Source organism: Sordaria macrospora, chromosome 1, assembly GCF_033870435.1.
Source record: "Sordaria macrospora chromosome 1, complete sequence".
In the NCBI taxonomy this organism is placed as follows: Eukaryota; Fungi; Ascomycota; class Sordariomycetes; order Sordariales; family Sordariaceae; genus Sordaria; species Sordaria macrospora.
Window position 1 is genome coordinate 6,433,725 of NC_089371.1, and position 15,046 is coordinate 6,448,770.

At 52.4% G+C, this 15,046-nt stretch overlaps 3 protein-coding genes across 3 annotated transcripts; 2 read left to right on the forward strand and 1 right to left on the reverse strand.

Moving 5' to 3' along the window:
* Positions 1-1,833: 1,833 nt before the first annotated feature.
* SMAC4_01316 (uncharacterized protein) lies at positions 1,834-6,360 on the forward strand (the record flags this gene model as incomplete). Its single annotated transcript, XM_066089568.1, has 2 exons — positions 1,834-2,855; positions 2,935-6,360. 2 exons carry the CDS (start codon positions 1,834-1,836, stop codon positions 5,735-5,737), a joined length of 3,825 nt encoding a protein of 1,274 aa, XP_065945806.1. The 3' UTR covers positions 5,738-6,360.
* Positions 6,361-7,592: 1,232 nt separating this feature from the next.
* On the forward strand, positions 7,593-10,568 carry SMAC4_01315 (uncharacterized protein). Its single transcript, XM_066089567.1, has 3 exons — positions 7,593-8,921; positions 8,976-9,382; positions 9,467-10,568. Exons 1-3 carry the CDS (start codon positions 8,626-8,628, stop codon positions 10,504-10,506), a joined length of 1,743 nt encoding a protein of 580 aa, XP_065945807.1. The 5' UTR covers positions 7,593-8,625; the 3' UTR covers positions 10,507-10,568.
* Positions 10,569-10,741: 173 nt separating this feature from the next.
* On the reverse strand, positions 10,742-14,871 carry SMAC4_01314 (uncharacterized protein). The gene is made up of 3 exons (XM_003352432.3): positions 12,877-14,871; positions 12,336-12,803; positions 10,742-12,275 (listed from the first exon to the last, which is right to left on the reverse strand). The coding sequence occupies exons 1-3, from the start codon at positions 13,765-13,767 to the stop codon at positions 11,100-11,102; spliced, it is 2,535 nt and encodes an 844-aa protein (XP_003352480.2). The 5' UTR covers positions 13,768-14,871; the 3' UTR covers positions 10,742-11,099.
* Positions 14,872-15,046: the final 175 nt, after the last annotated feature.

Sequence of the window (15,046 nt, forward strand, 5' to 3'; positions counted from 1 at the left end):
TCAGGTTTCATACTGTACACATCCTTGATCGTTCTGGGCGATTCGATTACAAGTGTTGGGCCGCGTTTACGCTATGGGCAACACATGATTTACATTGGCAATAGGCCTCGGTTTGCCCTCGGATTAATGGTTTTGGTGGACAATTAGGGCACTGCTCTTAATTTTGTATGCTAGACTCACCGGTGCGGCACGTCTCATGCCCTACGGGAGGCGGAAGTAGACGTTAAAAATAACAACAACAACAACAATATCCTTGATCGTTTTCTCTTTACAGAGTACCTATCGGGTCAGTGTGGGGAAAGCTGAAGGGATGCAATGTGGAGGCATGAACAGCGCTTGAATTCGGATGAACAGCGGTTGACAGGGAAACACCAGAACGCGTTACCAAATACACTACGTAAAAGTGGCGCATGTTAGAAGTCAACAATCGGAAAGACGCAGCGCCCGGGTTTTGGGGGACTCTCGGGACTGAAATCGATTGCGGCAGCGAAGGAATCGGCACTTTCGTTGGCGTTTGTGATTGCTTTTTTTTTTTTTCTCTCTCAAGGGGTATCAAGAAAGAAACAATCTGGCTGGCGGCCATCAACGTTTTCCGCTTCTGTTGGTGGCTTCAGACTGGTAGGTAACCACCAACCATTCAAACCAAACGCTTTTCCTCCTCCGAACAACACGGCCTCCTCCTCCTCCTTCCATTTGGGTCTGAAAACTTGACTCCTCACAATCGGCGCAACATTTCGAGTCAGCGTCGTACACGAGCATTACACAAGTTTTCTTCAGGGGGTTCTTGCCATTCGTTTCCCATCTCACTTTTTCCGCACGCGGCTTTGTCGCGTCTTGAGCTTTCAATATTGTCAGCTTGAAGCTACACTTTAAGAATCGAGCGGGATTCAGCCCTCGCTCAGTTTTGCTTGAAGCTGGCGTGGTCCAATCCCGAATCATCCGGCCGTTCTGACAGGCAAACAAGGCGTGCTCAAACGAAGCGTGGGATACCGCAACGGTCTAAAGGGACCTTCCTCTTGTTACGTGGTTCAAGTCAGTTGGAGGCCAGCTCCCGAGAAACCTCGTGGTGCGCCTGCAGCCTTATTTGGGTCGACGGCATCTGGATGGCCACACGGTCTAGACATCCTGATTGCGCCAGGCAGCCACCGTCACCCAGATAAACCCACTTGAGGCTCTTCAGCCAGCTCTTCAATTCACCTACCCCAAGTCCTTGCGTTATCACCCCACGTATCATTTCTTCACGCCAGCTCGCCGGCCGTCATCTCATTGCAAGTGCCCACCAGGCCGCGATCTACCTCTACATTGTCAACCACTGGAGCAAACCGGAGCCTTCAGCGTCTCACAGAGACGCGTGAAGAACGAAACCGTTCCAGGTTCGAGGATTTGAGGGAAATTCACTGTCTCTTGAGATATTGCGTGTTGACTGCGGTCTTGGAGGAATTGTGCAGTTTCCTTTTGTCGGGCTTTGGAGGATACTCCGGTGCAGGTCAAGTTGAAGAGCATACGTAGGTCCCAATACCTACAGGCTCCAACCTGTCCCCAGAGTCGAACGCAATACCTCTATGATTACATTTGTTTTCTAGCACCTTCCGCAAATCTACAAATACTTCGGCTGCTACTTCCTCTTGATTGCAATAACCAACGGTAACCGACTCCCCCCCCCCTGCTGCGCTTGCCTTGCATTCAACACAACTTGGTCATCGTGGCTGATTCCTGCCTGTTTTACCTGCAGCCCAATTTCTGCCGTCGCGCCCTCTCTCGTACTCACCGAGCCTCTAAGCATCTTTCGCTACAGCGTCGTCATGTGGCCATTTGAGCCATACTACTTAAACCATGACACCTCCCAGCCGAGCAACAGCGTCTTCGACGCAATCCACCTCGTGGCAGACGCGAACTGGATCATCTTCATCGGACCCCAAGCCTCAAGCCACTGCTAAAGTCAGTGACCTCGAGGACTTGGAAACCGAGTTGAGTGTCCGGCTGGAACTGCGGGCTCAGCTCGAAGAAGAGCCAGAGACTGACCAGAGGAAGGCCGATCTCATCGAGATCAACGACCAAATCTGCGACATTGTTAAGGACATGGACAGAGTTAGAGCCTCTCTCGGTCTCTCGATGGACGCGGACTTTTGGGGCTCGTTGGACGGCTTGCAATCCTCCGCCGGCACTGTCACTGCTCAACAACGAGCACGTCAACAGGGCAATCAAGTTCGTCAACAACATCGACAACAGGCACAAAGGGGGCAACACCCTCAACAACAGCAACAGCCACAATACACTCAACAACAACAGCAACAGCAACAGCAACAGTACGCTCAGCAACAGTACGCTCAGCAACAGCAGCATCAACGCCAGCAACAGCAACTACAGCAACAACTCCAGCAGGTGCGGCAACTGCAACAACGCCAGCAACAGGGGCAACAACAAACCCAACAAGGCTCACACGAGCATGGACAGCTATCCTTCCAACAACAACAACAACAACAACAACAACAACAACAACAACAACAACAACAACAACAACAACAACAACAACAACAACAACAACAACCCCAGCCACATGAATCCCGGCTCGACAATTCCGCAGACTTCCAAAACTCATACAGCGGGTTTGTTCCTCGGGAGCGGAAGCGTTCAATCGGTACCAGCTTAGGCCATGAAGCTTTCAGGGATTCCGGAAGTAGTTCGAAGCGTACGGCTTCTGGAAGCGGTACTTACCATGCTACGACCTTTTCAGAGCCCTTCAATGCGAGCCCTTTTGCAGGCAACGAGGACAACTACTTCGGCAACGACGACTTCAGTTTCGACGATTTTGTCGGCGATGGCTTCGACTCCAGCCCGTTCATAGACCTCACATGGTACGTGCAGATCTTCATTGTTGTCTTTGGCGCGTATGTAAACTTATACCGAGAGAGTACTAACTTCCGCTATCTATAGTGATGATGATACCGTGCCTGGGCAAGGATTTGCGCAACCATCTTCAACATCCTCAGCAACCTTGAATTCAACCTCACTGTTTCCTCCCTTTCAGAGTAATCAGACATCGTACCGCAACCCTCAAGCGGGCATACCACATCGCACGAGCTTGCCAGGCCCTCGAGGTCCTACTCCTGCACCTCAGGTTTACAACACGCCTGGCTTGACGCCTGGCATGAGTGATATGTGGAATAGCCCTTTCTACAACTCTGGTGTCGCCAGCACATCGAGCACGTCACACCCGCCTCGGCTAGCACGACCTCAACTCCCAAGCTTTTCCAACAATATACCCTTTACGGATACCGGTTCTCTGGTCTTTCCTAGCTTACCCGGTGGCCTGGCGCCTGTCGATAGCTCGCGGCCAGGCATATTGGTCAACGGAGGCTACTATGCGCCAAACAACCCGGGCTCTAGCGGAACACTGACCGACGTCATCAGTCGGACTGCTACCTACGATTCCAATGTCATGACCGACAATCCATTAGACGTGGGCTTGCTTGGGGCGCTCGCTCTGGATGATGATCCCTTCAAGAAAGAGGACGACATCAAAAAGCTACTATCCAACATCCGGCCAGATGAGGACATACCACCGGGGGAACGCGGAGAGACACCACCAGATCTAGAGTACCCTCTCTATCCACATCAGCAGTTGGCACTCAAGTGGATGACTGATATGGAAAAAGGTCACAACCGAGGTGGAATTCTTGCCGATGATATGGGTCTGGGGAAAACGATTTCAACGTTGGCACTCATGGCTAGCCGCAGAGCTCCAGAGGGTGAAGTGGCAACCAACCTGATCATTGGCCCTGTGGCTTTGATCAAGCAATGGGAGCTAGAGATTCAAAACAAGATGAAGGCTGACCGCCGCATGAATGTTTATCTTTATCACGGCGGCTCCAAAAAGAAGCCTTGGACGGAACTCAAGAAGTACGACGTTGTGCTGACTACGTACGGCACCGTGACTGCTCAGTTCAAGAAACACGAATCTTATCTCGAGAAGATAGCCGAGAACCCGCACGGGCTGGGCGAGCAAGCTGAGCAGCGATACCGGCTGGATTGCCCAATGCTTCATCCTGACACCAAGTTTTTCCGCGTTATTCTGGACGAAGCCCAATGTGTCAAGAACGCCAAAACAATGTCATCGAAGGCTGTCCGCCAGGTTCAAGCTAATCATCGATGGTGTTTGACTGGAACGCCTATGATGAACAGTGTTTCAGAACTTTCCGCTCTGTTGCGTTTCCTCCAGATCAAGCCTTTTTGTGAGGAAAGGAAATTCAAAGAAGCCTTCGGATCTTTGGACCACAGGCATAAAGGGCGCGACTTTGAGAAGAGCAAGGCCATGAAGCAATTACAGGCTTTGTTAAAAGCCATAATGCTGAGGCGCATGAAGACTACAGTGATAGACGGAAAGCCTATTCTGAACCTTCCTCCAAAGGTCGAGCACATTGAGCACGTCGAATTCTCCGAAGGAGAGAAAGAATTCTACACCAACTTGCAAGACAAGTCTCAGGTCATCTACGGAAGATATGTCAGAAACAATACGGTCGGCAAGAATTACTCCAACATTCTTGTCCTTCTCTTGCGACTCAGGCAAGCCTGTTGTCACCCGCATCTCACCGACTTCGAGGCTAAGTCCGAGAATCATCTGGCTGAAGCTACAATGATTGAGCTTGCGAGGACCCTGGAGCCTGCCGTCATTGACAGGATCAAGCAAATCAAGGCGTTCGAGTGCCCGATATGTTACGATGCGGTCCCAGATCCTACCATCCTGCTTCCTTGCGGTCATGATATTTGCACGGACTGCTTCTCCTCTTTGACCGACCAATCCGCTATCCGCGGAATCAGAAACGGCCAGGACGGAGCTTCTGTCGCCAAATGTCCGGTGTGCCGTGGCCCCGCTGACCACACCAAGGTTACCAACTACGCCTCTTTCCAGGCGGCTCATATGCCCGAGGCCCTGGAGAAGACGGAGACCAGCGATGAGGGCAGTGGCTCCGGCAATGAATCAGATACATCGGATGCGTCACTGGGCAGCCTCAGCGAGGAGAAGAAGCGCAAAGCAAAGCGCGAAGGGAAACGTCCTGCAGAGGTTAAGCCGGAAGAGAAGGAGGACTGGAAGCCGACGGTTTTTGACCAACTGCGCAAAGAAGCAAACGCCAGTAGAAACAAGGACGCGCGAGATCGCCTACTCCAATACATTTGGGATCATTGGCAAGACTCGGCCAAGGTAACTCGAGTGACTGAACTGGTCGAACAGTTTCAGCAGACCGACGAGAAGACCATCATCTTTTCCCAATGGACGTCTCATCTCGATCTTATCGAGTGCTCCCTCAAGTTCAAGCTCAACATCAAGTACCATCGCTATACAGGTAACATGCCCAGAAGTCAACGCGATAACGCCATCCAGGAGTTTGTCGAAAACCCTGACGTCAAGGTTTTGCTCGTCTCTCTCAAAGCTGGAAATGCAGGTCTCAACTTGACTGTTGCTTCGCGCGTCATTGTTTGTGATCCCTTTTGGAACCCATTCATTGAGGACCAGGCCGTCGACAGAGCTCATCGCATCGGCCAAAAGAGCGAGGTTCACATCTACAAGATTCTGGTTGAAGAAACCATTGAGGATCGCATCACAGAGTTGCAGAACGTGAAGAGAGACATTGTTGAGACGGCGCTAGACGAGACCCAGAGCAAGCAGCTCGGAAGGCTTTCCATTGAAGACCTCAACTACCTTTTCACTGGTCGCCGTGGAGGCTTGCGTGGTCAGTAAGGTTAAGGAGGAGGAGCACCACCGCCATTCTCTCCGTTATCTTCGCCATCGGCGAATGTTAAGGGAGAACATACCGTTCTTTGACGCGGGAGAATATTCCCGGCCCGAAAGATGCCATGTTACTGCATGGGTTGAAGACCATTTGATCAACAAATTGCCAGATTTGTTATCGGTCTTTTGTATGAGGTTTACTATCAGTGCGTCTTTGCGCGGGAAGTATTTGAGCATTCAGAGGAGTTCACAACAACCATTTCGTCTTTTCAGCATGCTCGAATCAAGGAACAAGCCGCCGGATGGATACCCCTTTCTGACTTTGATAAAGCAACATAAACATCTTGTTACTGGACAGAGGGCATTGCCTTTGAGTTGTAGAGATACGGCGTTGACAGATGGGAAGGAATCGGCAACGGAATGTTGTATGTAATTGATCGAAGCCTTTTCTGGCACAATGATGCCTGCCACTATGTCAGGAAGGAAACAGAGTACCAGGAGAGACTTCTCACTTCCACAGGATTCTTTGTTTCCTACATCAGAAACGTTGCCAACGATATTAGAAAGAGCCTATGCATTGTACGCAATATAGTTATCTTATTAGGACGGTTTTACGTAGTGAAATGCTGGCCCAAGAGTGATGAGTGTGCACCATGATATTATCCGCCTCGGTTCTCCTGTTGCCTATGTGATGCTATCGCGGACACCAGGGACATCTCAGCCCCTTCAGATCGTGGAGTTCAGTGGGACAGTGAAATGCCAAGCAGGCACACACTTTTGGTACCGCGCTAGTCGCAAGCACCCGGAACCCAGTTCTACCTAAGCTCCTTCTCGCCAAACTATCGTGGCTAAAATCACATGCAACAAACGGCTGGGGATGGAGAAGCGGGCAAAATGCATGAAAGCGGAAACACAGCATATTAGATCAACTCATCGAGGACTGACAATAAGATCAAGTCATGAAAAGTCGTCGCTTCTTGGTCGCCCACAGCCAGTCGATTGGACGTCATTCATCTTGCAAAAGCGTGAGAGGCGTCCAGGATGACTGATCGTCGCGCATCTCCTGCAAGTCGCTCACTCAGCGCCCACAACCTGACGACTCCACGGCAGGTTCATAGGTTCAACAGTTTATATGGCACCTGGCATAATCGTGACTAACATGAGTTATGCAGTGGTAATAACCCTAACTTGGCAATCATGAGATGACGAGGTCAACCGTCTCGTCAGCTCTCTCACGAATTCACAGTGCCATGTTGATTGCATGAGGCGCAAATAAATAGGTAAAAGATGGCCGAAGACGGGCTGAGACGAGCGGGAGGCCAAAAAGGATGCAATTTCATCGACGACAAGTCGACCGCATAGAGACATGGATGTCAGTAAGCTTGCGGTGGGGTCCGGTCCCGGTATGCTATGCCATTCAGCAAAAAGTCCGACCCACACGATTGCTGCCCTGGGTTTTTAGAGTTTTGAGGATGCTACCTGCAGTTGACGGGGCTGGCTCCGGGAGGCCTTCACTCAGCTCTTTTCTTTCAGCCAGCGATGCACAATCCAGAGGTCGTCGACATTTGTCGTTTCTTCTTTCGTTTAGAAACGTTTCCCTGTAAAGCTGAGGTTCAGCCGCCCGTGCCGTACAATGATCCGTGTGTAAGTTGTCAGATATGTACATAAACAGGAGTGGAAGAAGTCCTTTCGCAAGGGCAGATGGTTGGCTGGACGAGATCTGGGGTAGGGAGGGGGAAGATGCCCACAGGCCACAGCAGATGCCCAGAATCCAGATGTCCAAATGTCGGATCGGTCTTCGATGCAAAACAACCATTGCAGATAGAAGAAGTTGAAATTTTGAAATTTGAAAAATAGTACATATGATGAGTGAAACATCTGTCAAATGGTGAGTAACGACTGGTCAGCAGTACGAAATCGCCCCTGTCAGCAGTGAGCAACCATCATCAAAAAGGAGTCCCCATATGCGGTCGTCGGCCCCCTTCTCGCCCTTTCCTCAGCGTTCCCATTTCCATGTCTTGGCATCTGACGGGCGACCCAGACCCCCATCATTGCACCACAGCAGCAGCAGCCAGACTCTCCCAGTGGCCACTCGCTTGCTCGCTGCCGTTCACTGGCGCAATGAATGGGTGCGCAATGTCACACAAGTGTCATGTCCATGCCGCTTTGAGTTCTCAACCGCGGTCTCCTCTTCCCCGAAATGCTGAATTTGCCCTCGTTGGTGTTCCTGGAATGGGACTTTCAAACAAGGGGGTCATCAAATCTGGAGGCGCGGGAGAGAGGGTCAGAACTATATGAACAAGCAGGGGGGTGATAAGGCTGGTCCGCAGCGTTAACCCTAGGAAGGCCAAGCGCCGTTGATGTTTCCTCTCGAAAGGAGGAGTCTGGAGATTGATGGCATGGGATGATGGATGATGAAAAGCCGCAAGAGATGGGGGATCAGGAAGAAAGGGTGTGGGTGAGCAAAGAGTTGACTAAGGAGCTGGACTGCTCTCTCTGGATTGAAACTAGGACTGGAAACGGGAGTGGAGGACGAGTCTCTCGCTCATATGAGACTCAAGAGACCCAGGCAACCTCCAATTGAAGTTCCAGATCTTTAGGGCTGAAATTACACTTCTTCCTCTCGCTCCCACCCTCACTTTTCTTTTCTTTTTCCTTTTCCTTCCCCTAACCCTCTTTTAACCTCTCTCTTATCGAGCGGAAGGATTCTCCTGTACGACGCCGCTCTTGTTGCTAGACATTGTGGCTGCTGCCCGGAGCGCTGCCGTCTATCCAAAGCCGCTTCGCCGTTCCCCTTTCCCCCTTTCAAGCTCTCAACTCTGGCCCTGTTACTTTCCTGAGCATACATCTTCAGTCCCTCAAAGACTACCGTTGCTTGGGCTCTCCCCTCAGTCGCAATGGCTCTCTTCGGCGCCATGTCGATACCTAAGCCGCTGTTGACGCTCCTGTTGGTTGCGGCTTCAGTCATACCCTCTGGAGCTACTATGGCTTCATGGTGGAATACGGTCGCTAGTCAGGTTGTCGTCCTCAACGAGACTACAGGCCAATACAGATATACCAGGTGCAACAGCATGGGAATGGATACTATCTACTATTCAGCCACGGGCGGCAACTACCTCAATTTCACCGAGAACCCGCCCAAAACTGGCAGTCCTTTGACCGGGACTGGCTGGTATGACCAAACAAATGTCTGGTGAGTTCCTACTTGTCTACCTGATTCCAACTGACGTCGCTAACTTCTGCTCAGGTCATCATTATTCTACCTGGATGAGTCCAACAGTATCAGAAACGCCATCTTCAAGTGTAATGCATCGACCGGTCTTTACATGGACGCGGAGACACAATTCTGGCCCGTTGTGGCCGATGGAGCGCCGACGCCGCACACCAATTCTGGCATGACTGTGTTTAATCGCGGCGACAAACTTGGTTATCGACTCTATTATCACGATGAGGATATGCATCTCAACGAGCTTCGCTATGATCCAAATACTTTCACATGGTCTTGGGAGGGAACCATCAACCATGACGTTCCGTCGAACAACGCGATCGCCGCAACCGCCGGCAAAGATAGCGGCAACTTCACCGTCGTCACACCACGGGACGACAAGAACATTCAACTTACGAGATGGGGCCTGGACAAGAGTTGGTATATCTGTGAGTGTCTCCTAGAAGAGTCCACCTACTAGGTACCAACCGGGAGCAACACCATCATACTAACCTCCCTCACCCCCCATCTAGCAACCACCCCACACCCCCTCAAAGGCAACTTCAGCACCAACTCGGCCTCCGAGTCCTCCTTCGAAATCGACTACTCCGCCCCCTTCAACTACACCCTCCCCTTCTGGACCGGCCAGCCCAAATCCATCGGCATCAGCCTCGACACCGCCTGGATGCGCTACGTCTACTACATCGGCAGCGACAAGTCTCTCTACCGGCTCACCTCGCAAAACTACGTCTGGCGCCTCTGGGAAAACCAGTCAACGACCTACTGGCCGCAAGCCGACGAAAGCAATGCCGAACTCACCGTCGTCAGCGCCATCATCCAGGACACGCACACGGCCAAAGTGCGCATCTATTACATGGTCGGTGGCAAGCTGGCTGAGGTGGCGCTGGACGGCAACGATAACGACTGGAAGCAGTGGCGGACTGTTCCCGAATGGGACCCGAACAGCGCGAAGCAGCCGAGTACTGGCAGCACCACGACCGGCTCTCCATCTAACCCGTCCGCCACCTCTGGCTCCGGTTCCGGCAGCACGACCACGAGCCCTGACCCCGGCGCTGCCGCGGACTCTGCCTCCTCCGGCGGCCTCTCCTCCGGCGCCAAGATCGGCGTTGGCGTGGGCGTCGGTCTAGGCGTCGTTGCTTTGGGTGCCATCATCGCCGCTATTTTCCTCTTTAGGAGAAACAAGAACAAGAATTCGGCCCTTGCCGAAGAAGATGGCCAAACGACAGTCGTGGGGTCGGAGGCGCCCACCGCTACTACCTCGCCGCTTTCACCCTATGGCACGCTTGCTGCTGGCGGTTACGGGGTCCAAGAAGAATGGGATCAGAAGATGGGGCCTGGGGGCCAGGGCGGAGGAGGATACACGAATGTGCAACAGCTGGACACGACGGAACGGCCGATGGAGTTGGATGCGCCGAGGGCGGTGTACGAGTTGCCGGATCAGAGTTGTAGTCATGAGTTGATGGCAGATAACAACCACACGACGACGAGGGTGGAGGCACTGGGGGATCTCGGTCACGAGCAGGCGTATCAGGGGCAGGAGAAGAGTGTATAATTAGTTATTGGTATCTAATGGGGAATGAATGGAGCAATGTAGTAACGAATTGAAGAGGGTGCAATTTTATGGCTACTTATTAAGCTCGGAGTTGTGGACATGTCTGAATTACTCTTGTGGATGACGCTGTTGAGTTGACACCGATGAATATGCGGACGAGCTTATTTGACCTTTTCACGTGGTTATTTTATAGCGATGAGGAAGAAGGAAAAGGCGTTTGAGGATACCCCTTTGAAATCAAAGTCCAATATTGGCATGGCTTCAAAGAACTGTTTATACTTTGTTATTAATGCCACTATAGTTGTTCAGTATATATAGTAGTACATGCATCACCGGACTTCACATAGGCAAGCAAAAATGTGTTGCCTTTGTTATGCCCAAAGCATGTATCAAAGTCATATCAGTTCTTCTCATAATCTACCCATACCATCATAACGATAACCTCTTTTTGCATTGTCCCCCCCATCTAGGTACAAGACTCCTTATCCATGCCAGTCCGGTTTGGTGCAAAATCACATTCAGCACTGCTAAAACTCCCAGAGCATAAACAATCTAATCGCAAGTATGGCATAAAACCGTTATAGAGGAAAGATTTACTGAGCCGGCTCAAGCCCACGCTTCACATCCTTAGCCTTGACTCCCGTAAGATCGGGCTCAGGCAAGGTGTGTCGCGGACGGCCTCCAAGGATGTCAACAATCTCCTTCATACTAAGCCAGAAGGCAGCCTTGGGGCGTCTGTTGGGCCAGTCGGTCTCCTCCTCCGCCAACTTCTGGATCGGTGTGAAGACGACACTCGCTCCCTTGATACCGATGACGCTAGCGCTCATAGGATCGGTCTTGACGCGGTTGTGCACGTTGCGTCCATACTTCTCAAGCTGCTGAATGCACTTGATGGCCAGGCGGACAGCACGGCAACGGTCCATGGGCGAGGGAACACCACCCTGCTGCATGTGACCGGGGATACCCTCACGACTTTCGAAACGGCCATGGGCCTCGTCGCGGAGAATATCGGCAATGAGCTTGGCGTTGTAGACCTTGGAGGCCTTCTCGTTGATCAAGATAACGCGACCGGCTCTGCTCTGTCCCTTGTCTTGAGCGAACACCTCCTTCAAATGACGGACATCTTCGCTGAGCATATCCAAGCTGAGCCCCTCCTCGGGAAGGTAAACAGCCGAGGCACCAACGCCGAGACCGGCAAGGGTCGCGACATAACCGGAACGGCCACCCTGTGTCTCAATGACGAAGACACGTCTGCGGGTGGCAGACGCAGACTGCTTGATCTTGTCGCAATAGTCGACAAGCTCGTTAAGGCAGGTGTCGGAACCGAGGGAATACTCAGTGCCGGGAACATTGTTGGAGATGGTCGCTGGGAGCAGCGTCATGGGAATGCACAGAGATGGGTACTGCTCTCTGGCCTTGCGCAGTTCCTCGACGGCGTGGAAAGCCTCGAAGCCGCCGATTAGGAACAGGGCATCGAACTGGTACTGCTCGATGAGGTTGGCGATAGTTTCCATACCAGACTCACTCGGGAGTTCACGGTTGGTACCGATCTCAGAACCGCCCTTGCTGGCCCAGCCATCTACCTCGAGCCAGTCGAAGGGCCGCACTGCGCCTGGGGAATCGCCATGATGGCGCGCAAAGCCTGCAAAGCCGTTGTGGATCGCAATGGGCTCGTGGCCACGAGACAAGCAGTACGCCACACCAGCTCGGACGGCGGCATTCATACCACCAGCGGGGGCCCCGACGTTGATAAAGCCAATTTTCATGCGCTGGATGGAGGTTAGCCAAAGTCAACCAGATGATGCGCAAGTAGTATCATGATCACTCACCTCCTTTTCTGGCAGCATCGTCTCGTGATCAATCTGGCCTGCAGTTGTCATCATGAACGACTTGTACTGCTCCGAGAACTCGGCATCACGAAGAGCCATGGCTCCGTCAAAATCCTGGCTTTCAATCGCCTTGGCGACCTCCTTGGTATCCAGCACCGCTTCCATCAGGGGCTTCCTGACAATCTTGTTTTCGGTAATGGCGATGAAGCAAGTCTTGGTCTCGGGGGTGGCTTCCAGGACAGCCTTGACGGCCTCGACACCCTGGAGGGTCGCAAGCATCCTGTCATATGCGACGGCGGTACCACCGCGCTGAACGTGGCCGAGAGTAGTGATACGGGTATCGAGGGCGAGGCCATCCTTGTCGGCGAGGAGGTCTCTTACTTGCTCGGATGAAATCTTGTTTCCGAACTTGTCGAGGGCACCCTCGGCGATAATGACAATCGTCTTGCGCTTTCCAAGCTTACGATGCTGTTCGTTTCCACTCGTTAGCCATAGCCATTTAGTGGTAGAGTAATCCGGACCAAAACATGCGAATACGTACTTCCTGAACAACGTTGCACATCTCCTCTCTCCAGTTGTCCTCCCTAGGTTTCTCAGGAATAAAAATAAAATCTGCGCCTGTCGCGACACCTGCCATCAAAGCTAGCCAACCGCAGTGTCTGCCCATGACCTCAACGACGAAGGCACGGGAATGGGAAGAAGCGGTAGCCTCGATCAGATCGACACACATGCAAACTCTCGCCAAAGCCGAGTAGCAGCCAACGGTGGCATCTGTACCAGACAGATCGTTGTCGATGGAACCGACGATACCAACGATGTTGAGGTGCTTGTAAGCGTGAATTTGCTCGGCCGTCAGCTCGCCAGTAGAGACCAGCTCGTCCAGCAACGAAGGCCACTCAGCACGGAACCTGTCGGCACCGGTAAGGGAGCCGTCTCCTCCGCAGATGATGAGGGCATCGATGCCATTGAGGATCATGTTCTTGGCGGCAGTAAGACGACCAGCGCGCTCGTAGAAAGCCATGCAGCGAGCGGTACCGATCAAGGTACCACCTTCTGAGAGCCAACCGCGCACGTCGTACCAGTCCATCTTCTTTATGAGATCACCGCCCCGAACCAAACCCTCGTAGCCTTCGTAGACGCAGTAGGCGTCGCAGCCCATGTGGATGGCCATGCGGACACAGGCGCGTACGACGGCGTTCATGCCGGGGGAGTCGCCGCCCGAAGTCATGATGGCGATCTTCTTTCTGGGCGCCATCTTGGTGGATTCTGGCGACATTTTCGTTGGTAGTACTTTTCGAGGAGTGGTCGAGCTCAGTAGGAGTCGGATGCCTAGCGAGGAGGCCGAGAGGAGGAAGAGGGCAAAGAGCGCCGGAAATGGGTTATAGAGGATAGATAATGGTCGAGAGAAGAAGGTTCGATCAAAAATGGGCATGCTCCAGGCTCCAACCTGGAAGCACCGAGATAGTCAAGGGGACTTGTACAGAAAAAGACTAAAAGTATATGGTAGTCCCTGTCCTGGTGATGTTGATAGAACGAATGATGCCTGTCTGGATCGCGACAAGCTCAAGATTCGCGGTATGGATAGGTAGGAGGTTCAGGAAAACGTCAAGAGGAAGACGGAAGAGATGAAAGAGACACGAAAGAGGGCAACGTCAGCTTTCCACTTGAAAATCGGAGACGAATTCTTTTCAGTCTTGGCCATTAACAGCGGCGCAAACCCAAGTACGACTCCTTGTCTAAGTACCTACTGTGTACCTACAAGTACGGCACTGCGAGTCCGGAGAGAGCGAGGGTCTCTCAGGTATACAGCTGCTGGGTTGTTACGCCGCCAAGTGGAAGCTCGAGTGGAAGTGTGCTGATCGGCTACTGACGCATAGCGCCTGCAGTGACATGGATGACGGGGTGGGCATCTGCGCTAACAGGGTGCTAAGAAAACGGAAGAGCTCTTATCTTATCGGACCGCCCACTGCGCGCGGCGGGCAATGGCGGGGTTGTCAACACTTTCATCCCTCTGTCAGCGGCCTCACTGTAGGTGGTAGCAAACCTCATCTTCCCGTCCTCTTCAGTCTGCTCCATGGTCCGGCGAATCGTCCGAGTCGTAACAACACATAAACAACAGACACACTTCGCTCACAGAAACCTCCAAGTTTTCTCAGAAGGATTCTGACATGTGGATCGTATCAGAACGTGAAGCTCGGCGGTGGTGGTGCAGGTTTCTGAAATGCTCGGCGGATTGGGGAAAGTCTTGGAGGTGAGGGGTTTTTGCAGCCCCCAGCAAGAGCGATTGGGTCATTGGATGACATAACTGGCGGGGTGACATGGCCATTGACAACGTCAAGATGGAGTCCGCCGTGCCCGCCGCGGCCCACGGGCAGAGACGATCCGTTGCCAGGGCTCGTCAGGGCAAACCTTATTACCACTTCCCAGCCGCATCGAATGGACTGCCAAGGGTTCTGATACGATCTGATAGGGCCGACCTGTATAAAATCTGTCCACCATCTTTCACAAAAACAAGTTATTCTTCCTGTCAAACTGCCCATCTTCTCTGGAGAGCGGTGTAACCGTCTTGGTGAACGACATGTGATTTGCCTCCCGTGTGGTGAAATGATGGGAATAACCTCAGTGTTGACTGAACTTGTGCCGCTCGGCCAACCTTACAAAAAGAAGGGCCTATCGATAAACATTGAGGTAACACAGTGCAGTGTCTCCCA

Bases quoted from the DNA above. Each gene is read 5' to 3' on its own strand.
- SMAC4_01314 (XM_003352432.3), bottom strand. From the start codon at position 13,767: ATGCCCATTTTTGATCGAACCTTCTTCTCTCGACCATTATCTATCCTC. The intron at 12,804-12,876 runs GTACGTATTCGC...GGAAACGAACAG, and splicing joins TGTGCAACGTTGTTCAGGAA to CATCGTAAGCTTGGAAAGCG. The intron at 12,276-12,335 runs GTGAGTGATCAT...ACCTCCATCCAG, and splicing joins CGATGCTGCCAGAAAAGGAG to CGCATGAAAATTGGCTTTAT.
- SMAC4_01315 (XM_066089567.1), top strand. From the start codon at position 8,626: ATGGCTCTCTTCGGCGCCATGTCGATACCTAAGCCGCTGTTGACGCTC. The intron at 8,922-8,975 runs GTGAGTTCCTAC...ACTTCTGCTCAG, and splicing joins TATGACCAAACAAATGTCTG to GTCATCATTATTCTACCTGG. The intron at 9,383-9,466 runs GTGAGTGTCTCC...CCCCCCATCTAG, and splicing joins GGACAAGAGTTGGTATATCT to CAACCACCCCACACCCCCTC.